We start from the raw sequence: 19,605 nt of genomic DNA on the forward strand, positions 1-19,605 counted from the left end.
TATATATATATATACATATACATACACACACATATATATATATATATATATACATATACATACACACACACATATATATATATATACATATACATACACACACACACATATATATATATATATACATATACCTATATACACACACACATATATATATATATATACATATACCTATACACACACACACATATATATAATGTATAATTGCATTAATATATTTGTCATTTCTGAATAATTCTGATATTAAAAAGCATCACAGAATTAATTGTTGCACATGTATGTATTCTTAAAAGGAACGTTGATCCAGCTACAAAGCACTAAAAACCTCTGACTGGGTGTCTACTGTCCCTCTGATTGGGTGTATCACTATCCTCCTAACTCTGTGTCTCACTGTCCCTCTGACTGGGTGCCTCACTATCCCTCTGATTGGGTGTCTTACTGTTCCTCTGATTGGGCGTCTCACTGTCCTTCTGATTAGGTGTCTCACTGTCCATCTGACTGGTTGTCTCACTGTCCATCTGATTGGTTGTCTCTCTGTCGTTCTGATTGGGTGTTTCATTGTCCCTCTAACTGGGTGTATCACTGTCCCTCTGATTGGGTGTTTCACTGTCCCTTCTGATTGGGTATCTCACTGTCCCTCTGATTGGATGTCTCACTGTATTACTGATTAGATGTCTCACTGTCCCTCTGATTAGATGTTTCACTGTCCCTCTGATTGGGTGTCTCATGTCCATCTGATTGGGTGTTTCACTGTCCTTCTGGTTGGGTGTCTCACTGTCCCTCTGATTGGGTGTCTCGCTGTCTTTCTGATTAGGTGTCTCACTGTTCCTCTGATTGTGTGTCTCACTGAAATCTATACTACTATAGCGTTCACACCTATTAACCTTTAAAGAACATTTGAGAAACTTGAAATAAAATGCCAGGTCTTGAGAGGGAAACGACTTCTAAATAGCTTTAAATATTTATAAAAGTGTGAAAAATACTTACTTCATATTACGATATCTTACTATACAAGTATGAGCAACTAGTCGTCAGATACGCAGAGCTTACTATCTCTATACATGTATTCACGTTCTAAAATGGACTGTAGTAGGTTATCGTGAAAAGTAATTCAGATTTGTTTAACATCGCATGTAATGACTAAAAGATAGGCTGATATATTTTTTATATTCGTTGAACAAAATTCTTAAATCTATTACTCCACCCTGTATAATGATTATTTCTTAACACTAATATTTTAAAGGCTTCAAGTCCACACAGTTCTTCTCTTTAATTAAAAAAATGCTGCATTATACGTTTTGTAGTTGTTACTATATATTTTTAATAGTTTTTCCCAACTTTCTGTTCTTACTTTACTTTTCATAATATTATTACGTTTATGTGTTTACTATATATTGATAACCGAAATGAGTTTGCGTTACTAATAAGGACGAGATCCTGTTAATTTATCACTAAAGTTAACCAACTCGTCTCCTTGTAAGTCTGCCTGAACTTATGCCATTGGACCACCAAGCTGTTAATCTTCCATTCATCCATGAAGCCTAATAATTCCCTCCAATATATCTGCCTGAAAATACTTCTTCCTGAACCCATAAGGCCCACAGTTATCCCTTGAAATATTTGAGAGCGTCAACTGGCTTTTTCCTTCGCCCAACTTGGGATAAATCGTCAGAAAAGTCCTTGAATTTATCCATTGACTTTTAGTGAGCTTTCTAATAAACATATTATCCCTAGAAACACTAAACTTATATGTTTAAATTTACCGTTCTAATTTCCAATCAGCTTCATTTGAAGTTAATTGGTTAGTTCAGTGGCTTTGCACTTACAGTTTCGGTTTCTATACAGGTCATGTTGATTGTAGAACGTTGAAGAGTTTCCTCTTACAAGCCCTCATAAACGTGCGAGACATTTTTACCTAGCTTTATACGTAATCAGTACTCATCTACAATCTATTACACTGTCCATCAATAAATGTCACGAAAGAGTCAGTTGGAACACAGTCGATAGAAATGCTTACATTGAAGATATTACAATTTAACAGAAATTTAGCTGGAAAACGAGCAAGCCACAAATTTCTTGAACGTAACAAATGGACTCCTGTCAACTGAACTGTCAGGACATAGATAAATGTATTCCAATGAAAATCCATCCTACAACAGAAAAGAACTTTGTCACCTTCCTCTCACTACCATCAGCTAAAACCAGATAGGATAAATCTATGAACTAGATGTGAAATATGGGTCATGACACCAGTTTTAGTGCCTCTAACGTTACGTGAAGGTAATAGTTGAGATAAATGTTATGATATTTAATGTTCCATGTCAAGACCATCATATCTGTGGCCATATAAATCGTATTTTGTTGATTCGCTACCTTACTGATGACATTAAATACTTACTTTTTTTAATGTGTGTAAGACGTGGCACTTCCTAGTGAAATAATTTGGGTTAAGACAAATGAATTGTTATTAAAATCCGCATGGGGTTTTCCCCTTGGTTGGAATTGAAAATTTTAGGTTTAACAACTTATGAAAGAGTTAAAGTTTCTGTAAGGAATGTTTAACTTTTTTAAATAATTCTTACTCCTTGAAATTTCTTGAATAAATTCCAGAGCTAGTGCTAATATATTTTTGTGTTGGCTAACAAAAGTTACATTTACACAATTAGACTTGTAACTTTATTGTATATAAGACATATTTCAGCTTTTCTAAACGAAACGTTATCAACTTATCGAGTAATTCAAACCTTTTAACTGCCTCTTTATGAGCTCTGTATCTACAGTAATTAGAAAGCACTACCATCCTGTCGTCCGTCTCTCTTGTGGTTATATCGTATCGAATAAAAATAAACTACGCTGTAAATACAATTATTTATTTCCTTGAACTAGGTTTTCTTGGAAGAACAAGGATATTGGTTTTTATCGCGGCTTTAAAAATAAGAATATTCTTTGTATTCTCGACAACAGTAAACAAAATCGCTTTGTGTCGGCTTGGGTTTAATTTGATAACATCGAATCCGTATCTATATACACTTAACGGATTTAAAAAAAATTCTCTCTGTTACGTTTCACTTATTTGGTTAAATCGTCAACGATCAGTCATCATTATAATGTTCCTTATCTTGTGTCAGTTCTGTTCGTAATAACTATCTCCAAATATTTTTTCTAACCTTTGCCACCGAAGGATTGCAGTTAAAACAAATAAACTATTACTTAATTTCTTTTTCTAATATTTCGCAATAAAAACTTCGCGCCTCTAACCATTAGACATGAAATATATTTTTTATTATCTTGATCTTATGATTTAACCCTTTCCTAAAACATAATAGTTTCACTTTATAATTTCTTAATTCTGTTGTCCTATTCTATTATACGCGCAACTATTGGTTGTCTTATGAGAGTTCAGTCCATATACAGTAATACAAATAATCCTGGAGACACAAAACTGATAACCGTAGAGAAACGGCCAAAAATTTAATGGCAACTGAGAGCAATGATTGGATCGCACTAATACTAATGGGCATAGTATGGCTGACTGTGCTTTTATAGGTTTTATAATGGCGTAGCACATTTGAAGTGGTTGGATAACAACCAATCACAAATAAAAGTTTTACTGATGGAACAGGGGTTTTCCTAGTGTGCAGTTGATTTTAACTGGTGCACCTGTAAAATACTTCAAGTGGACACAAAAAATTAAGATTATAAAATTCCATTGATAAATAAATATATTTCTTAGAATATTCTTTATTTTTTGGATCATTTGTTACTACACCTGTATATATGAGGTGCAATAAGGCGTCATGTGTTGAGAAATGAATTTAAAACATAAATGTGCAGTTGAAAAAATCCTCAAGAAAAGTTCTGTGATGGTTGAACATACTATAGGTTTCGACAGAAAATTGGCCTGTCTTCTTTCGGTATGATTAGTACTAAGTAATACAAGGTTTATATGTAGTTACAAAGACAAAAAGACAGAGAAATTAAATGTGACAAAAATGGTGCCAGCAGATAACAGGATATAGGTAAAGGTCAGGTCTGTTCAAGTGTATGAACGGTGAATAGATCTTGAGAAATACGGCTGATGTTGCTAGGGCCATTATCACGGTTTAGTAAGAGATCGTTTGCTTTAATCCTTGTGTCTTAGTAACTATAAATAAACTCTGTATTGCTTAGTACTGATCTTTTCTTGAAACGACAGGCCAATGTTCTATCGAAGCATGTAGTATGCTTCGCCATCAATAAACATTTCCTTTTTCTTATAAATCGGTGTTTACTCGCCTATTATTATATTAGCTTAATGTGCTTCCTTATTAAAAGTAACAACCAATCAAAATATAAGCTACCAAAACATGAATGATGCATAAGGAGTGGCATTCCTGTAGTATCTGCGTTTCATACCTCCTTTTCATCACCATTTCCATAATTATTTCCAATACTGTATATAATTCCCCCTTTTTAATGTAATTATATTGATTTTTCTTCATTCTCTCGCAAAACATAAACACATAAAACGAAATCTTTCTTGTACTAATTTAAAACTGGGATTTATTAACTTGGATTTGGTCAGTTTACAACAATGATTTATTAACTTGTGTATAGTCAATTTAAAACACGGTTTATTAACTTGCGTATGGCCAATTTAAAACAGGGTTTATTAACTTGGTTAGATCAGTTTAAAACACGGGTTTATTAACTTGACTATGGTCAATTTAAAACAGGGGTTTATTAACTTGGGTTTGGTCAGTTGAAAACAGGGGTTTATTAACTTGGGTTTGGTCAGTTTAAAACAGGGGTTTATTTGCTTGACTCTGATCAATTTAAAACAGGAGTTTATTGACTTGGAGTTAAACATGCGACTCTCAGTTGTCTCATTATTAGTGATATATTTAATATTAATTTTGAAGTTTATTTTTAGAAATCTTCGCAGTTAACATTAATTGGAAATTTATATTATGAATTTCTCCCAAAGCTACACGAGGGCTGTCTGTGGTAGCCGTCCCTAATTTAGCAATGTAAGACTAGAAGGAAGGCAGCTAGTCATCACTATCCACCGCTATAGTTTTTTACTAATTTAGCAGTGTAAGACTAGAGGGAAGGCAGCTAGTCATCACTACCCACCGCTATAGTTTTTTACTAATTTAGCAGTGTAAGACTAGAGGGAAGGCAGCTAGTCATCACTACCCACCGCTATAGTTTTTTACTAATTTAGCAATGTAAGACGAGAGGGAAGGCAGCTAGTCATCACTATCCACCGCTATAGTTTTTTATACAAAAGAAAATCAACAAATATGCAAAGACTGCAATCTTTGTTCCAAATAATATTTCGAGTTAGGCTACACTGTTAACATAAGTCCAAACCAAGAAGTCGTGTAATCAGTTTACGTATAGCTGGTTGAAGACATGCTCAGTTGGAAATATGTTTTAAAACCACATTATAATCCTAAATCCAAATTGTATTTCGAGTTAGGCTACACTGTTAACATAAGTCCAAACCAAGAAGTCGTGTAATCAGTTTACGTATAGCTGGTTGAAGAAATGCTCAGTTGGAAATATGTTTTAAAACCACATTATAATCCTAAATCCAAATTGTTTTTCTTGCAAACTATAGTTTCTTTTTCTTCTCTTCTCTTTATCTCTTTCAACAATTTGAGATTGAGGATTTGAATAAAATGCGTGCCAGTGTGCAGAGTATTACGAGGATTAATTAACGTGTCCAGAACATATGATGCCAGCAGTAGGTTTGTTTAGGAACAGGCTTGATATGCTGATTGAAAATGACAGAAAGCGTGTTGAACACCCTCTGTGAAACACCCTGTTTCATGTCCAATATTTCCCAGAAAGATTTAATTTATCAAAGTTCATCAAAGATGACATTTAGTTCTTATGTAAGAAGTTTTCTTAAAGATATTTTGAATATGAGGCTTTATTTATATCAACCTCTACTTGGATATTTCATTCTTGAAAAAAGAGGGCAACATTAATTAATATCTTGACTTGCAGATTTTACAATAAGTGAATTGTTAAATATGTATTCCGAAAAAGAGAAAATTTCCGATTTTTTAATAAAATAATGAATCCACTGTTAACCCTTATAGAATCCAAGATTATGTGTGAATATTCTAATATTAGTTGTAAACCTTTAGATTTTGAGAGATTATTTAAATATTTGATGTAAACCTTCAGATTATGTGTGAATATTTAAATATCAGATACAAACCTTCAGATTTTGAGGGATTATTTCTGCCACAAATGCTTTTATGCAATACCTAATTTAGTAGAAACGTAAACTTAATATAAAAATTATTATATAAATATATTTAAAAGAAAATGAACGTTTTCTTATTTTGCAGGGTTACCAAAGGAAACGCCTACCATGTCGGGCACGCATGGCCATTATAATGTTGGTGACTTTGTTAATGTTACCTGTACTGCAAAACCATCCAAGCCTGCTGCTCAATTAAAATGGTACATCAATGACAAAAAGGTAACTGTGTTTGTTTGTTAGATACATTAAATGAATATATCCTGAATATAACAGGCTTATAAAATTAATCGAAAAAAACGCGTTTATTGTTTGTCTTTAGACGGTATAAGTGGTAAATATAAATATATATCCGACTCTAATACCTAACTACATAACCTAAATAACATAAGTGTTGTTGTAAAGATTTCCTAATAGTGTAGCAACGACAACGACTGATCCTCAGATCACTGACTGGGTAACAGTTTAATGTTCTGATGGGTCCATTACACAGAAAAACATGGTCAGAGCTGGGTTTTCCTGGTTATGAGCAAAGCGCTTTGCAGTGAGATCAAACTTTTAATTTTCATGCACATTTTCACATTAACTTACTTTTGAACAAATAGCTCGGGAGATCTGGGTATATACAAGTGAATCTAAATTAAATTTTTTTAAGAACATTAACTATAGTTGATTCGGTATCATGGTCAGAGTACTTCTGCAGTCAGTGGGGTATTAACACAAAAACGGGCTGCATCCCAATAAATTGACTAAACTGATGTGTAGCTGTCTTAAACCACTGATTAGGAGAGATAACGAAGTACCTGAAATGGATTCAGATGTCAACTGATGAATAAGCAAAGCTGGATGAAAGTGTTCTTTACAAATGAATCGAAATTTTTTTTGTTCGCACAATCAACGATAGTTGTTTCAAAATCATGGTTAGCGTACAACAGCTACAGTGATTTGAGTGCATTTCAAAAAATAGTGTTGGAAACCTACACAAAACTGATGGCACTATGACTGCTGACAGGTACAAGTGGATTTTTATCTATAATTTCATACCCTCAAAACTTTACTTGCTGGGTAGGGATTTACCCTCTAGCTAGACAGTGACCAAAAACAATCAGTAATTTGTTGAACGATAACGGGGGGGGGGGTGATAATTGGGTGATGGAATACTCTCAACTGCTTGGTTGAATTGTGTGGAGTAATACAGTAGAATTGAAACAGTATTTCGCACTCATACACTGATCTATTGCTAGCATAAAAGCAAGGTGCATAGTGCTGTTTGAAACAAATACAAACATTAGTACATCGCACAGTTTATTCAATTTTCTTTTGTATTTTGTGTGATAATGTATTGTGCTAATGATGAATTGACCGTTAAGCTCTAATTACACATTGTTTGTGCATTTTTATAATTATGTATCTTATATTTTCATACAAAACAAAATGCTCCCCAGTGGCACAGCGGCATGTCTGCGGACTTACAACGCTAGAATCCGGGTTTTGATACCCGCGATGGACAGAGCACAGATATCTCGTTATGTAGCTTTTTGCTTAATTACAAACAAATAAGAAAACAAAAATCTCCTTCTAAAATACTACAGTTATTGATTCAGGATTTGGTTAATAAATTTTATAATTTTCAGGGGTAAACTAACTAATTCGAGCAATGGTGTGATTTCTTGTTGTCATTAGTATATCAAACTACGGACCGAATCATTACAAACACTTAATTAACTATTCTTAGAATTGAGATAACAGATGATTTCCAAGGTTAGTCCATTTCTATAAATGTTATTATAAAATACGAAAGTAGAAATTCTATGCCACAGAAACCTTTAAAATGCTTGAAATTAGTCACTACAATCCAAATTAATTATAATTTCTACGGCATTAGTACATTATCAAAGTCACAATATTTGAAACATTCTTCCTTAACTGGTCAATGTGATTTGTAAATGTTATTTTTTTTTCTATAAATTGTTGATGAGTCACAAATTTATAACTTTAGTTTCGAAAAAAAGGAATATATATTAACCACCATAGTTTTTGGTGATTATCGTAAACTACCACGGTTTTGTCCATATTTGTTTTTACTAATGCCAACTGCCTAGCGTTTAGTACCTGTAGATGTTTCAAAATAATCAACTCTACCTGATAAAGGACTTGAAACGTATTGTTAAAATGTTCACCTAAAACCAGTACAATAGCACTTCGTGAAGCAGTGCTGCCACCTCCCGGTGTGTATCGTATATCATCCAGTACAATGAGAACTACTGATTCAATCAAAGTAATTAGTATCAAATATCTCGATTCAATGTTAGTTGAACTAATGGTACTTTCTAATACAAAGTCTAAGAACTTTGTTGAAAACGTCTCGACATTTAAACTTCTCTTCACACTGACCCTTCTCTTATATCCTATCTTTTCCAACCCTAACAAATAGAGAATTAGCGTTTTCAACAGTCGATTGAATGATGCCATATCTTAGTAAAATAAAAATCCACTTATTTTTCTTCTCAACATATGTATACTAAGAAGCAGTAATCGAAACATGTATCCGGTCGTGTAAATTAATTTTTATCTAGCAGCAATGAAAACATGTATCCGGTCGTGAAAAGGAGTGTTTATCTAAGCTCTATGGTCTTCTCTTTCTTGACATGTCATCTAACAAAATATATTAGCCTTTGTTAGCGCTGACACAGTGCCTCCAGTATCCAAAGCCTGTCAACCACCTTGTTTAGATCTAATTTACCAGAAATCCATAAATTATTCTTCCCAATATGAGAACATGAGCGATTTAGAATCCGAGCTTAAATACCTGCTGTATCTTAATTTTTATTTCTACTGACCAGCTCTTTAAAAATCATCCTACATTCTCCCAATAGCTTTATACTCTTGAGATGTATTTTGGAAAATGTGTACATCAACTTTTCTACAAACAATAATTTAGATATCCTGCGTCTAGAGGATTTATTAAGTTGATCCCATTCTTAATTACCGTTCCACCTTTAAAATAAGTATATTATATACTGACGACCCAGTATCTCTTCCAGTTCAGGTTGTGTATGGCCTACTAGTTAGCGTGTCAGGCTGCGGATGATAAGGTCCAATGATCTAGCTGCTGAACTCTGCTGTCAGCTGTAGGGCGTTAGAATTGTGACAGTTGATTATGCTGACTGGTTGTCAGTACTCTTAATTAGAAATGGCTGTGCATGAACTTTGACCTAGCCATTAAACCAGTGTGTTGGATATGTCAAATACCGTACCGTCTGTCGGGTTGAAGAAGCTGTTGGATCACCGTGAACAACCATATGAAAACCGTTGTGCCCCAACCGCCGGGTCCGTGAACCATTTTGTATTCGCAGCCAAGCTAGTCGGTATATTGTTGTTTGAGATTTAGAAGCGGTCATGTAATGCGCGTCTCATTAATGAAAGGGTAGTTTCCGTTTCAGTAAGTTGTAGCTTTGACATAATGCCGGAAGAGTAACGTGAAATGACTATAAGGAAGGCAGGATGACAGCTTATCAGGGGGTGACGCGAATAAGTGAGGGGGAGATAAATTCTTATATAAATTCATTTGTTCGAATGGTTTATTAGAAAAAAAAAGTGTCATATATCGATTCAAGAGCATGGTGATTATCGAATAATGTGTGTGTCGTTATAAATGGCCCAATACTTTAGCTATGTTATACTATGATAAAGTTGCTAATGGATCTTTCGTTCACGTGCACGTTTTAAAAATGGCGTTTTCATTAACTTACACTTAGTGTATATAAGTAATGACCATTCCCGTAACTCTTACAACAGCAATTTTTATAAGAATGATGAAAGCGATTGAATTTGATTGTTATTATCTTAGATTCTTCAGCCATTGTTTTTATATTGAATTAAAAAAAAACATTTACAGTTCTTATACTGAACAAAGTATATCTGTTTATTAATTGTTTATTAAAAACCTTTTCACAACAAGAACTGGTTATATAAAGGCTAAAAAAAGTTAAAAACAAAGACATTTCTCAGAACAATCAAATGTGTGATTGTCATCTTTAACATTGACTGCAATATATTCATTTTATCCTGATAGGGAAGAACCACACAAATTTGTATTTGTTAATTTTGTGTTTATATACACATATATTATATTGTTTTAATATTAATACTAACTTTGACCCTGATGTTATAAGATATCTCTATAATAATCATAACTTTGACCCTGATGTTATAAGATGTCTCTATAATAATAACTTTCACCCTGATGTCATAAGATATCTCTATAATAATCATAACTTTGACCCTGATGTTATAAGATATCTCTATAATAATCATAACTTTGACCCTGATGTTATAAGATATCTCTATAATAATCATAACTTTAACCCTGATGTTATAAGATATCTCTATAATAATCATAACTTTGACCCTGATGTTATAAGATATCTCTATAATGATCATAACTTTGACCCTGACGTTATAAGATGTCTCTATAATAATAACTTTCACTCTGATGTCATAAGATGTCTCTATAGCAATCATAGCTTTGACCCTGATGTTATAAGATGTCTTTATAATAATCATAAGTTTAACCATGATGTTATAAGATTTCTCTACAATAATAATGACCTTGACCCTGATGTTATGAGATTTCTCTACAATAATAATAACCTTGACCCTGATGTTATAAAATGCATCAGTGTAGTGTTATATGATTACAAATACTTTTGCAAGGAAAACTTGATTGATTAAGTTTGTTTGTTGTTGTTTTTTAATTTCGCGCAAAGCTACACGAGGACTATCTGCGCTAGCCGTCCCTAATTTAGCAGTGTAAGACTAGAGGGAAGGCAGCTAGTCATCACCACCCACCGCTAACTCTTGGGCTACTCTTTTACCAACGAATAGTAGGATTAACCGTCACATTATAACGCCCCTACGGCTGAAAGGGCGAGCATGTTTGGTGGAACGGGGATTCGAACCCTCGACCCGCTGATTGCGAGTCGATCACCCTAACTACCTGGCCATGCAGGGCCTTAATGATTAAGAACACACTTGTAGACTTGAAAAACTCACGTATTTTACGGTTGGCTGCCCTCTGGAGGTAAAACATTAAAGCTTTCAAGAACTTAATCTATTTCTGTGTATTGCAAATAATACGTAGGGTAGTACTTAACGATTATGAGTTGAAAGTTCCTTCAAAATTGTCAAGAAAGTCGTATAAATTACGAAACCTATTGATAAACTAAACATAATTAAATATTTTAAAGAAATTCTGATACATTTTAATGTTACACAGTCTTCAAATGTTGTGCAACTAATGAATCAGGTCATGCGCATCCCCACACTTTAAACTCTATGGGATCAGGCTACACGTATCCCCGCAGTTTAAACTCTATGGGATCTGGCCATGCTTATCCCCACACTTTAAACTCTATGGGATCAGGCCATGCATATCATCACACTTTAAACATTATAGAATCAGGCCATACGTATCCCCGCAGTTTAAACTCTATGGGATCAGGTCATGCTTATTCCCACACTTTAAACTCTATGTGATCAGGCCATGGTATCCCCGCACTTTAAACTCTATGTGATCAGGCTATGCTTATTCCCACACTTTAAATTCTATCTGATCAGGCCATGCGTATCCCCGCACTTCAAACTAAAATAAGTCCATTACTTATGAAAACAAAAAATAATTAGCAAACGTTAACAGAAAAAGTTTCGTGCTGAAAGAAAAAATCTTATAAAATATTCATCACAGTGAACGTATATTTATATATATAAACATAAGATCAGTGTGATGAGTAAAAAAGAACAGTAAAAGTATTATACTTATTTCAATGTAACATTAGTATTAGCAGCTATGTGTCCTAAATAACAAATGTAATGTAAAACGGAATAATACAAGAGTACACTTAGATAACAAAATCGGGGAAAGATCATTCCCGATACGCGTCAGTTGTAGTTCTTGTTCTAGGCCTATAACCTGAGTGAAGTCTCGCATTGATTTCATTACTGAAAATTAAAATACACGAATTTTCGGTCATATACTGAAATAATTTTGTTAAAAGCTAAATTATAAAATAACATATAACTTAACACTAATTGGATTGTCTAATGTGATGATAATTAAATACGTGATGCCCATTTTAAGTAGCAGAAATTATGGATGAACATGTACATGTAGAGGTCAAAGAAATTGAATAAAATCACGTTTGATAATTACAATAGCTGAGTTTTTGGAAATACTCCGGATCAAACACATGTGGTGATCAGAAGATACACGATCATAAATGATGAAGAACGTCATCCATTTTCATTGTTTGTAACAAGCGATATTTTATGTTTGGTCAAACTTTTGGTCATACAGCACGGGGGACATAAATTATGTTTGAAATATTTTTCAGAGTTTGTTGAAAAATTCGAACCACTCATTCGATACATATATATTTTTTGGACTTTATAGCCTAATGTTTAAGCTATTGTAATTTGAATTAAATGGTGCCATAACTTTTACTACTAGGTACTTAAACACGTAGGAAGATAATTATGATTCGTAAGAAAACAGAAACAAAAAAACTCCTAATTTCAGGCTCCTGTGCATTTCGAATGGCCATTGACTCCACTGCAAGAAGACCGACTGTTGGGTTCCCGACTTGGATTGAGATTTGTTGTCGAACACTCCCACCTCTGGCACGGGACATTGAATCTACGCTGCACTTCAGTCATTGCCCAGAAATACTCCAGAAGCGTCGAAGAGCTTTACATCAAAGACATGCCAAAATCATCTGAGCTACGTGCAGGCAAGATGGTTGGGGTGGGGGTGGGGGGTGAATTCGAAAACTGGATAAAATTCAACTCAGTAGTAGATATTACACCTAACTCTTTGACAACCTACTTAAAAGGTTGTTATACTGATATAAAAAACACTTTTATTTAAGGAAGATCTGAAGTCACGTCACGTTGAGAAAACGGAAGCTAAAATGGGCACTTAGCTTTATAGTAGGCTTAGCTTTATAGTACGTAGTTTCCAAGTAAAATACAATATATATTATTTAACTAATGTCCTAGAAATTTCCTGTATTCACGTCACTATATTTATTAGATATCATACGTGAAATTATAGTGTACTTTATATACTGTTTCATTCTAAATCTTTCATCACTTGTACTATTTAGAATGATTTAAAACAAGTAGTTTAGGGATTATCTAGGTATTACAATATTTATAACGGACAGTTATAACGCGGTATTCTTTAAGCACACATTGTTTTATCTATATATATTTAGATAACAGAATCTCTCTTTAAGAATAATGTGTTGAAAAGGTTGTGTTCATTTTATATTAGCTCCATATACTTAACAAAACTTCAGTTGGTAAATGACTCTAGCTGTATGTAATGTTTCAGTCAGAGATACGACAGATTAAGTAAAATATAATTCATATCTTGAATATACATTTTATTTCCAAAATATACTATTTTAAAAGTGGGGTTATTACTTTGAATTATACTTTGAAAGTAACACTGCTGCATCTAACTGAAAATGTAACCTTGCTATATCACAGATGAAACTTATCATGTTTATGTCTAGGACTCGATAACAACTGAGTCTTTGATTGCAACACTCAGATAAAGAAAGTAATGAACAAAATCACCCGAGTTATAAGATCATGTTTTGATTTATACGTTACAGCTAAAGACGGGCCTCAGATTAGTGGACAGAAATCAACTTATCATTTGGGGGAATCCGTTGTTGCAAATTGCACATCTCCGAAGACGAAAGAAGCGCCGAAACTTCGTTGGTTCCTTAACGAAAACCAAGTAAAATTTCATTATCTATAGCAATATAAAAACAAAACCAAAACCAACCAACGATGAAGGTAATGAATAATTATCTGTCAGAGAGAAAGTGTCATCATGTATCTCAGTCTATGATAGAACGAACGTTACTCTTTATCAAGTAAAATATTAGAAAACTAATGAACACTGAGATCTTGTATATAATGCTTTAATATACTGTTTATGTATGATGCACAAGTAACGCATTATGTCTGCATGCCTTACACGTGAATACACAAGTGCTATAATGTATCGTTTCTGCGTGATTTACATGTTATGCTATTGTATATTGTTCATGTGTGATTTACATGTTATGCTATTGTATATTGTTCATGTGTGATTTACATGTTATGCTATTGTATATTGTTCATGTGTGATTTACATGTTATGCTATTGTATAATGTTCATGTGTGATTTACATGCAACACTGCAGTGCGTTGTTTTTTTATGAGACACACATGTGAAGCTGTAATACGTTGTTTCTATATGAGACACACACGTGATGCTGTAATACGTTGTGTCTATGTGAGACACAAATGTTAGGCTGTAGTACATTATTTCTGTATGAGAAACACATGTCATACTGTGTTACATTGTTTCTATATGAGACACAGATGTCATGTTGTAGTACATTGTCTATGTATGAGAAACACATGTCATGTTGTAGTACATTGTTTCTGTATGAGACAGACATGCTATGCTGTAGTACATTGTTTCTATATGAGAAACACATGTCATGTTGTAGTACATTGTTTCTATATGAGAAACACGTGTCATGTTGTAGTACATTATTTCTGTATGAGACACAGATGTCACGTTGTAGTACATTGTTTCTATATGAGAAACACATGTGATGCTGTAGTACATTGTTTCTGTATGAGACACGCGTGTGATCCTGTAGTACATTGTTTCTGTATGAGACACAGATGTCATGTTGTAGTACATTGTTTCTATATGAGAAACACATGTGATGCTGTTGTACATTGCTTCTAAACGACACACACGTGATGCTGTAGTACATTGTTTCTGTATGAGAAACACATGTGGTGCTTTAGTACATTGTTTCTGTATGAGACACGCGTGTGATCCTGTAGTACATTGTTTCTATATGAGAAACACATGTCATGTTGTAGTACATTGTTTCTATATGAGAAACACGTGTCATGTTGTAGTACATTATTTCTGTATGAGACACAGATGTCACGTTGTAGTACATTGTTTCTATATGAGAAACACATGTGATGCTGTAGTACATTGTTTCTGTATGAGACACGCGTGTGATCCTGTAGTACATTGTTTCTGTATGAGACAGACATGCTATGCTGTAGTACATTGTTTCTATATGATAAACACATGTCATGTTGTAGTACATTGTTTCTATATGAGAAACACGTGCCATGTTGTAGTACATTGTTTCTGTATGAGACACAGATGTCATGTTGTAGTACATTGTTTCTATATGAGAAACACATGTGATGCTGTTGTACATTGTTTCTAAACGACACACACGTGATGCTGTAGTACATTGTTTCTGTATGAGAAACACATGTGGTGCTTTAGTACATTGTTTCTGTATGAGACACGCGTGTGATCCTGTAGTACATTGTTTCTATATGAGACACACATGTTATGCTGTAGTACATTGTCTCTGTATGAGACACAGATGTCATGTTGTAGTACATTGTTTCTATATGAGAAACACATGTCATGTTGTAGTACATTGTTTCTATATGAGAAACACGTGTCATGTTGTAGTACATTGTTTCTATATGAGAAACACGTGTCATGTTGTAGTATATTGTTTCTCTATGAGACGCACATGTGAATCTGTAGTCTTCTAAAGATGATTCAAATTTTCATTTTTTATAAATTATTATTAAAAATATTCATTTATAAAATCATGGATGAAAGATCTTAACACTTTTATAGATTGAAATAGAAAAGGTAGAAGGACAGTAGTGATAAATATCTCGTTTAAAACCTTATATAAGATAAAGAAATTCTCTAAGAAGCAAAGGTTAGCATTCTATCACAAATTATAAGAAACCTAAAGACATATTTGAATTATGCTGTTCTTTACTGTTTTACAAGATATTTGATGACACGTGTATAAACTTAAGACTTGGTATATTTAGAAAGTTTAGTCTATTGTAGAATTTGGCTAAAAGATGTACGTGTGTATACATATGTAACAGGAAATAGGTTATATATATAGATAGATAAATGTATTTCTTACTTGTTTGATACACTCCAGGTGTCACCAGAATACGTAACTCGGTACCCGCTTGTTAAGTATCCAGATGGTCTAGAATCTGCGTTACTTGGTGTTCATTTCATCGTTCGAGAACACCACTTCCGAAATGGCGAAATGCGACTGAACTGTACTGCTATTTTTTCTAAGACGGTCGACACAAGCCGTGTGGAAACTGTAATAGGTGCTAGCCAACAGAGTTCTGGATTACAAGTTTCGGCAAAAGGTGGAGGAGGTTGGTAACGTTTATCATCTTCCAGTATAAGTAGTCCGTTTGTTTAGACATAATTCCGAGTTTGAAATCATAAGAACAAACCTTCCAAGCGCCGAGTTAAATGTCTTAAGCCTAAGTAAGTGAGCAAAGCCAATATATTTATTTAAGATTCTTAAAAGATGTCCATAGCAGCAAACTATTTTCCGTCAATTATACTGAACAAAATGTTTATGCAATAAAGAAACTGAAGAACCTATCTGTTAAAAAAGAAAATATAAGTACATTCCTGATATAAACTAATGACACATGTTCGTGTAAAATGATTAAACAACCTATTCTTTAAGTTGATATTAATCATCTTATTGAGTCTGAATGGTACGTAACAAGTACATTTTGTATGTAAATTGTGGTTGGTTCACGACAAGTGTGGTCTGAGAATGTACTGTACGTTTTTCTAAGTGTTAACAGTTAAAATTGTGTTAAAAGTAAAAACTCTATGGTAGAGTTGCCTTAATTCATTTTAATCTATTTGCTAAAGTAGTTTATAACATTACGTTTCTGAGCAAAATTTAGTTTCCTGACATTCTAGCCCATTTCATGAATAATATATTAGTTAAAAGTTATTGACAATTTTTATATAAAAATTCTACCATATATGCACTGAAGTGTTCGTCGAAATGTATCTATCATATATTGATTATGTGTGCTCTTCTTTTCCAAGGATCTGGAGGTAGGAGATCTTATGGGAACTCCATGTGGAACCTACTGTTTACCATCCTCTTGAGTGTGTGGTTTATCTACTGTTAGCCAGGAACCTGAAACAAAAACGCGTCTTCTTGTATTATAAAAGAACATTGCTCTGGGTTAGTTTTGACATCAGGTCCTTGTGGTCAGAAAATATCTCGGGAGATTGAAAATAAATCTTATGAGAATTGTATTATCTAAATGGAATCCTTTGTCTTGTGTACGTAAAACTAAACTACGCTGGTTACAGCGTTATATTTTGTTTTCACTTGCAACTGCTCTAAACAAAGAAGCCAAGCGAAGAGCATGATTTAAAGGATCTTGAGTAGTTTCAAGGAAATCAAACAAAATCTACTCAAATATTGAGTTCTTACCAAGATGATTGCTTTAGGTAGTGATTTCTTTCCAGTTTACATATAGTGTTTGTCACAGGACTTAATGCTGTTCAGAGGCTTGAAACAAAAATATCATCATGCTGAAAATCGAAATTCCAATTGCATCAAAATTCTGAGTTTATAATTTGAAGATGAGGAGGACAATATTTATTAATTAGTTAAACTATGGTTTTATATTAATTGTTGGGTTAAGATGCCTCTGCAGCAAAGATAAGAAGACTAACCTGTGATACGTACGTGTAGTTTCGTCCTGTAAAAGTAAAATGCAGTAATATTAATGAACATGCTTTGTTGAAAGAACTAATGAAACATGTGGGCTTTATGGCTGTGATATTTGTGCTTTTCTTATGCTACATGCGTCAATATGGGTAGGAAAAAATTGAAAGAGAACATCAAATAAACTAAGCACATAGAGAATACGGCCAAATAAAATATATTCAGATGCTTGATTATCTCGTTCAACGTAATAATTGTATCAGTTCTTTAGAATCTGTCAATATTTATGATATGTTAGCAGTCTTCAGGTCACCATAAAGAAACCCTCCAGAGAAATATGCTTAATGATACTGGAAAAAAAACAACAACATTAATTATTAGTTTTTTAATAAAGTTTTTTTTTCTTTAAAGATATGTTTATCAATCTTTTTAGATCAGGACCTAAGGTTTTATATTCGCTTTATATATGACCAATTGTTTTAAACGAGTTGTTTTATATGACATTCAAAATATGAGAGAAAAATCTAATATATAAAATATTATAGTACAATTGGTAGGAATTATTTGTAGAAAACACTTTAATAGGAAGTTCAAATTATAACTACGTTTATTAATAGCAAGTTAAAATTACAGCTACGTTTATTAACAGCAAGTTTAAATTACAACTACGTTTATTACCAGCAAGTTCAAATTACAACTACGTTTATTAATAGCAAGTTCAAATTACAGCTACGTTTATTAATAGCAAGTTTAAATTACAGCCACGTTTATTAATAGCAAGTTCAAATTACAACTACGTTTATTAATAGCAAGTTAAAATTACAACTACGTTTATTAATAGCAAGTTCAAATTACAACTACGTTTATTAATAGCAAGTTCAAATTACAGCTACGTTTATTAATAGCAAGTTCAAATTACAACTACGTTTATTAATAGCAAGTTTAAATTACAACTACGTTTATTAATAGCAAGTTTAAATTACAACTACGTTTATTAACAGCAAGTTTAAATTACAACTACGTTTATTAACAGCAAGTTTAATTTACAACTACGTTTATTAATAGCAAGTTCAAATTACAACTACGTTTATTAATAGCAAGTTTAAATTACAACTACGTTTATTAACAGCAAGTTTAAATTACAACTACGTTTATTAACAGCAAGTTTAATTTACAACTACGTTTATTAATAGCAAGTTCAAATTACAACTACGTTTATTAATAGCAAGTTCAAATTACAACTACGTTTATTAACAGCAAGTTTAAATTACAACTACGTTTATTAATAGCAAGTTCAAATTAAAACTACGTTTATTAATAGCAAGTTAAAATTCAGCTACGTTTATTAATAGCAAGTTTAAATTACAACTACGTTTATTAATAGCAAGTTTAAATTACAACTACGTTTATTAATAGCAAGTTCAAATTAAAACTACGTTTATTAATAGCAAGTTAAAATTACAGCTACGTTTATTAATAGCAAGTTTAAATTACAACTACGTTTATTAATAGCAAGTTTAAATTACAGCTACGTTTATTAATAGCAAGTTTAAATTACAACTACGTTTATTAACAGCAAGTTTAAATTACAGCTACGTTTATTAATAGCAAGTTTAAATTAAAACTACGTTTATTTCCTACTCTAGTCTTGCAAGTGCACGTGACATCCAAAGGATTTTATTTTTCTTTAATTTCGATTGT

At 32.9% G+C, this 19,605-nt stretch overlaps 1 protein-coding gene across 1 annotated transcript in view; it reads left to right on the forward strand.

Moving 5' to 3' along the window:
* LOC106471278 overlaps positions 1-19,227 on the forward strand; it is a 33,287-nt gene extending 14,060 nt beyond the window's left edge. The window contains exons 3-7 of the mRNA XM_022399887.1: positions 6,348-6,481; positions 12,837-13,047; positions 13,939-14,066; positions 16,339-16,570; positions 17,271-19,227. Of these exons, the coding sequence (XP_022255595.1) occupies positions 6,348-6,481; positions 12,837-13,047; positions 13,939-14,066; positions 16,339-16,570; positions 17,271-17,356 (791 nt within the window). The 3' untranslated portion in view covers positions 17,357-19,227. The remainder of the gene's footprint in view (positions 1-6,347; positions 6,482-12,836; positions 13,048-13,938; positions 14,067-16,338; positions 16,571-17,270) is intronic.
* Positions 19,228-19,605: the final 378 nt, after the last annotated feature.

This window comes from Limulus polyphemus, unplaced genomic scaffold (genome assembly GCF_000517525.1).
Source record: "Limulus polyphemus unplaced genomic scaffold, Limulus_polyphemus-2.1.2 Scaffold4512, whole genome shotgun sequence".
Lineage (NCBI taxonomy): Eukaryota > Metazoa > Arthropoda > Merostomata > Xiphosura > Limulidae > Limulus > Limulus polyphemus.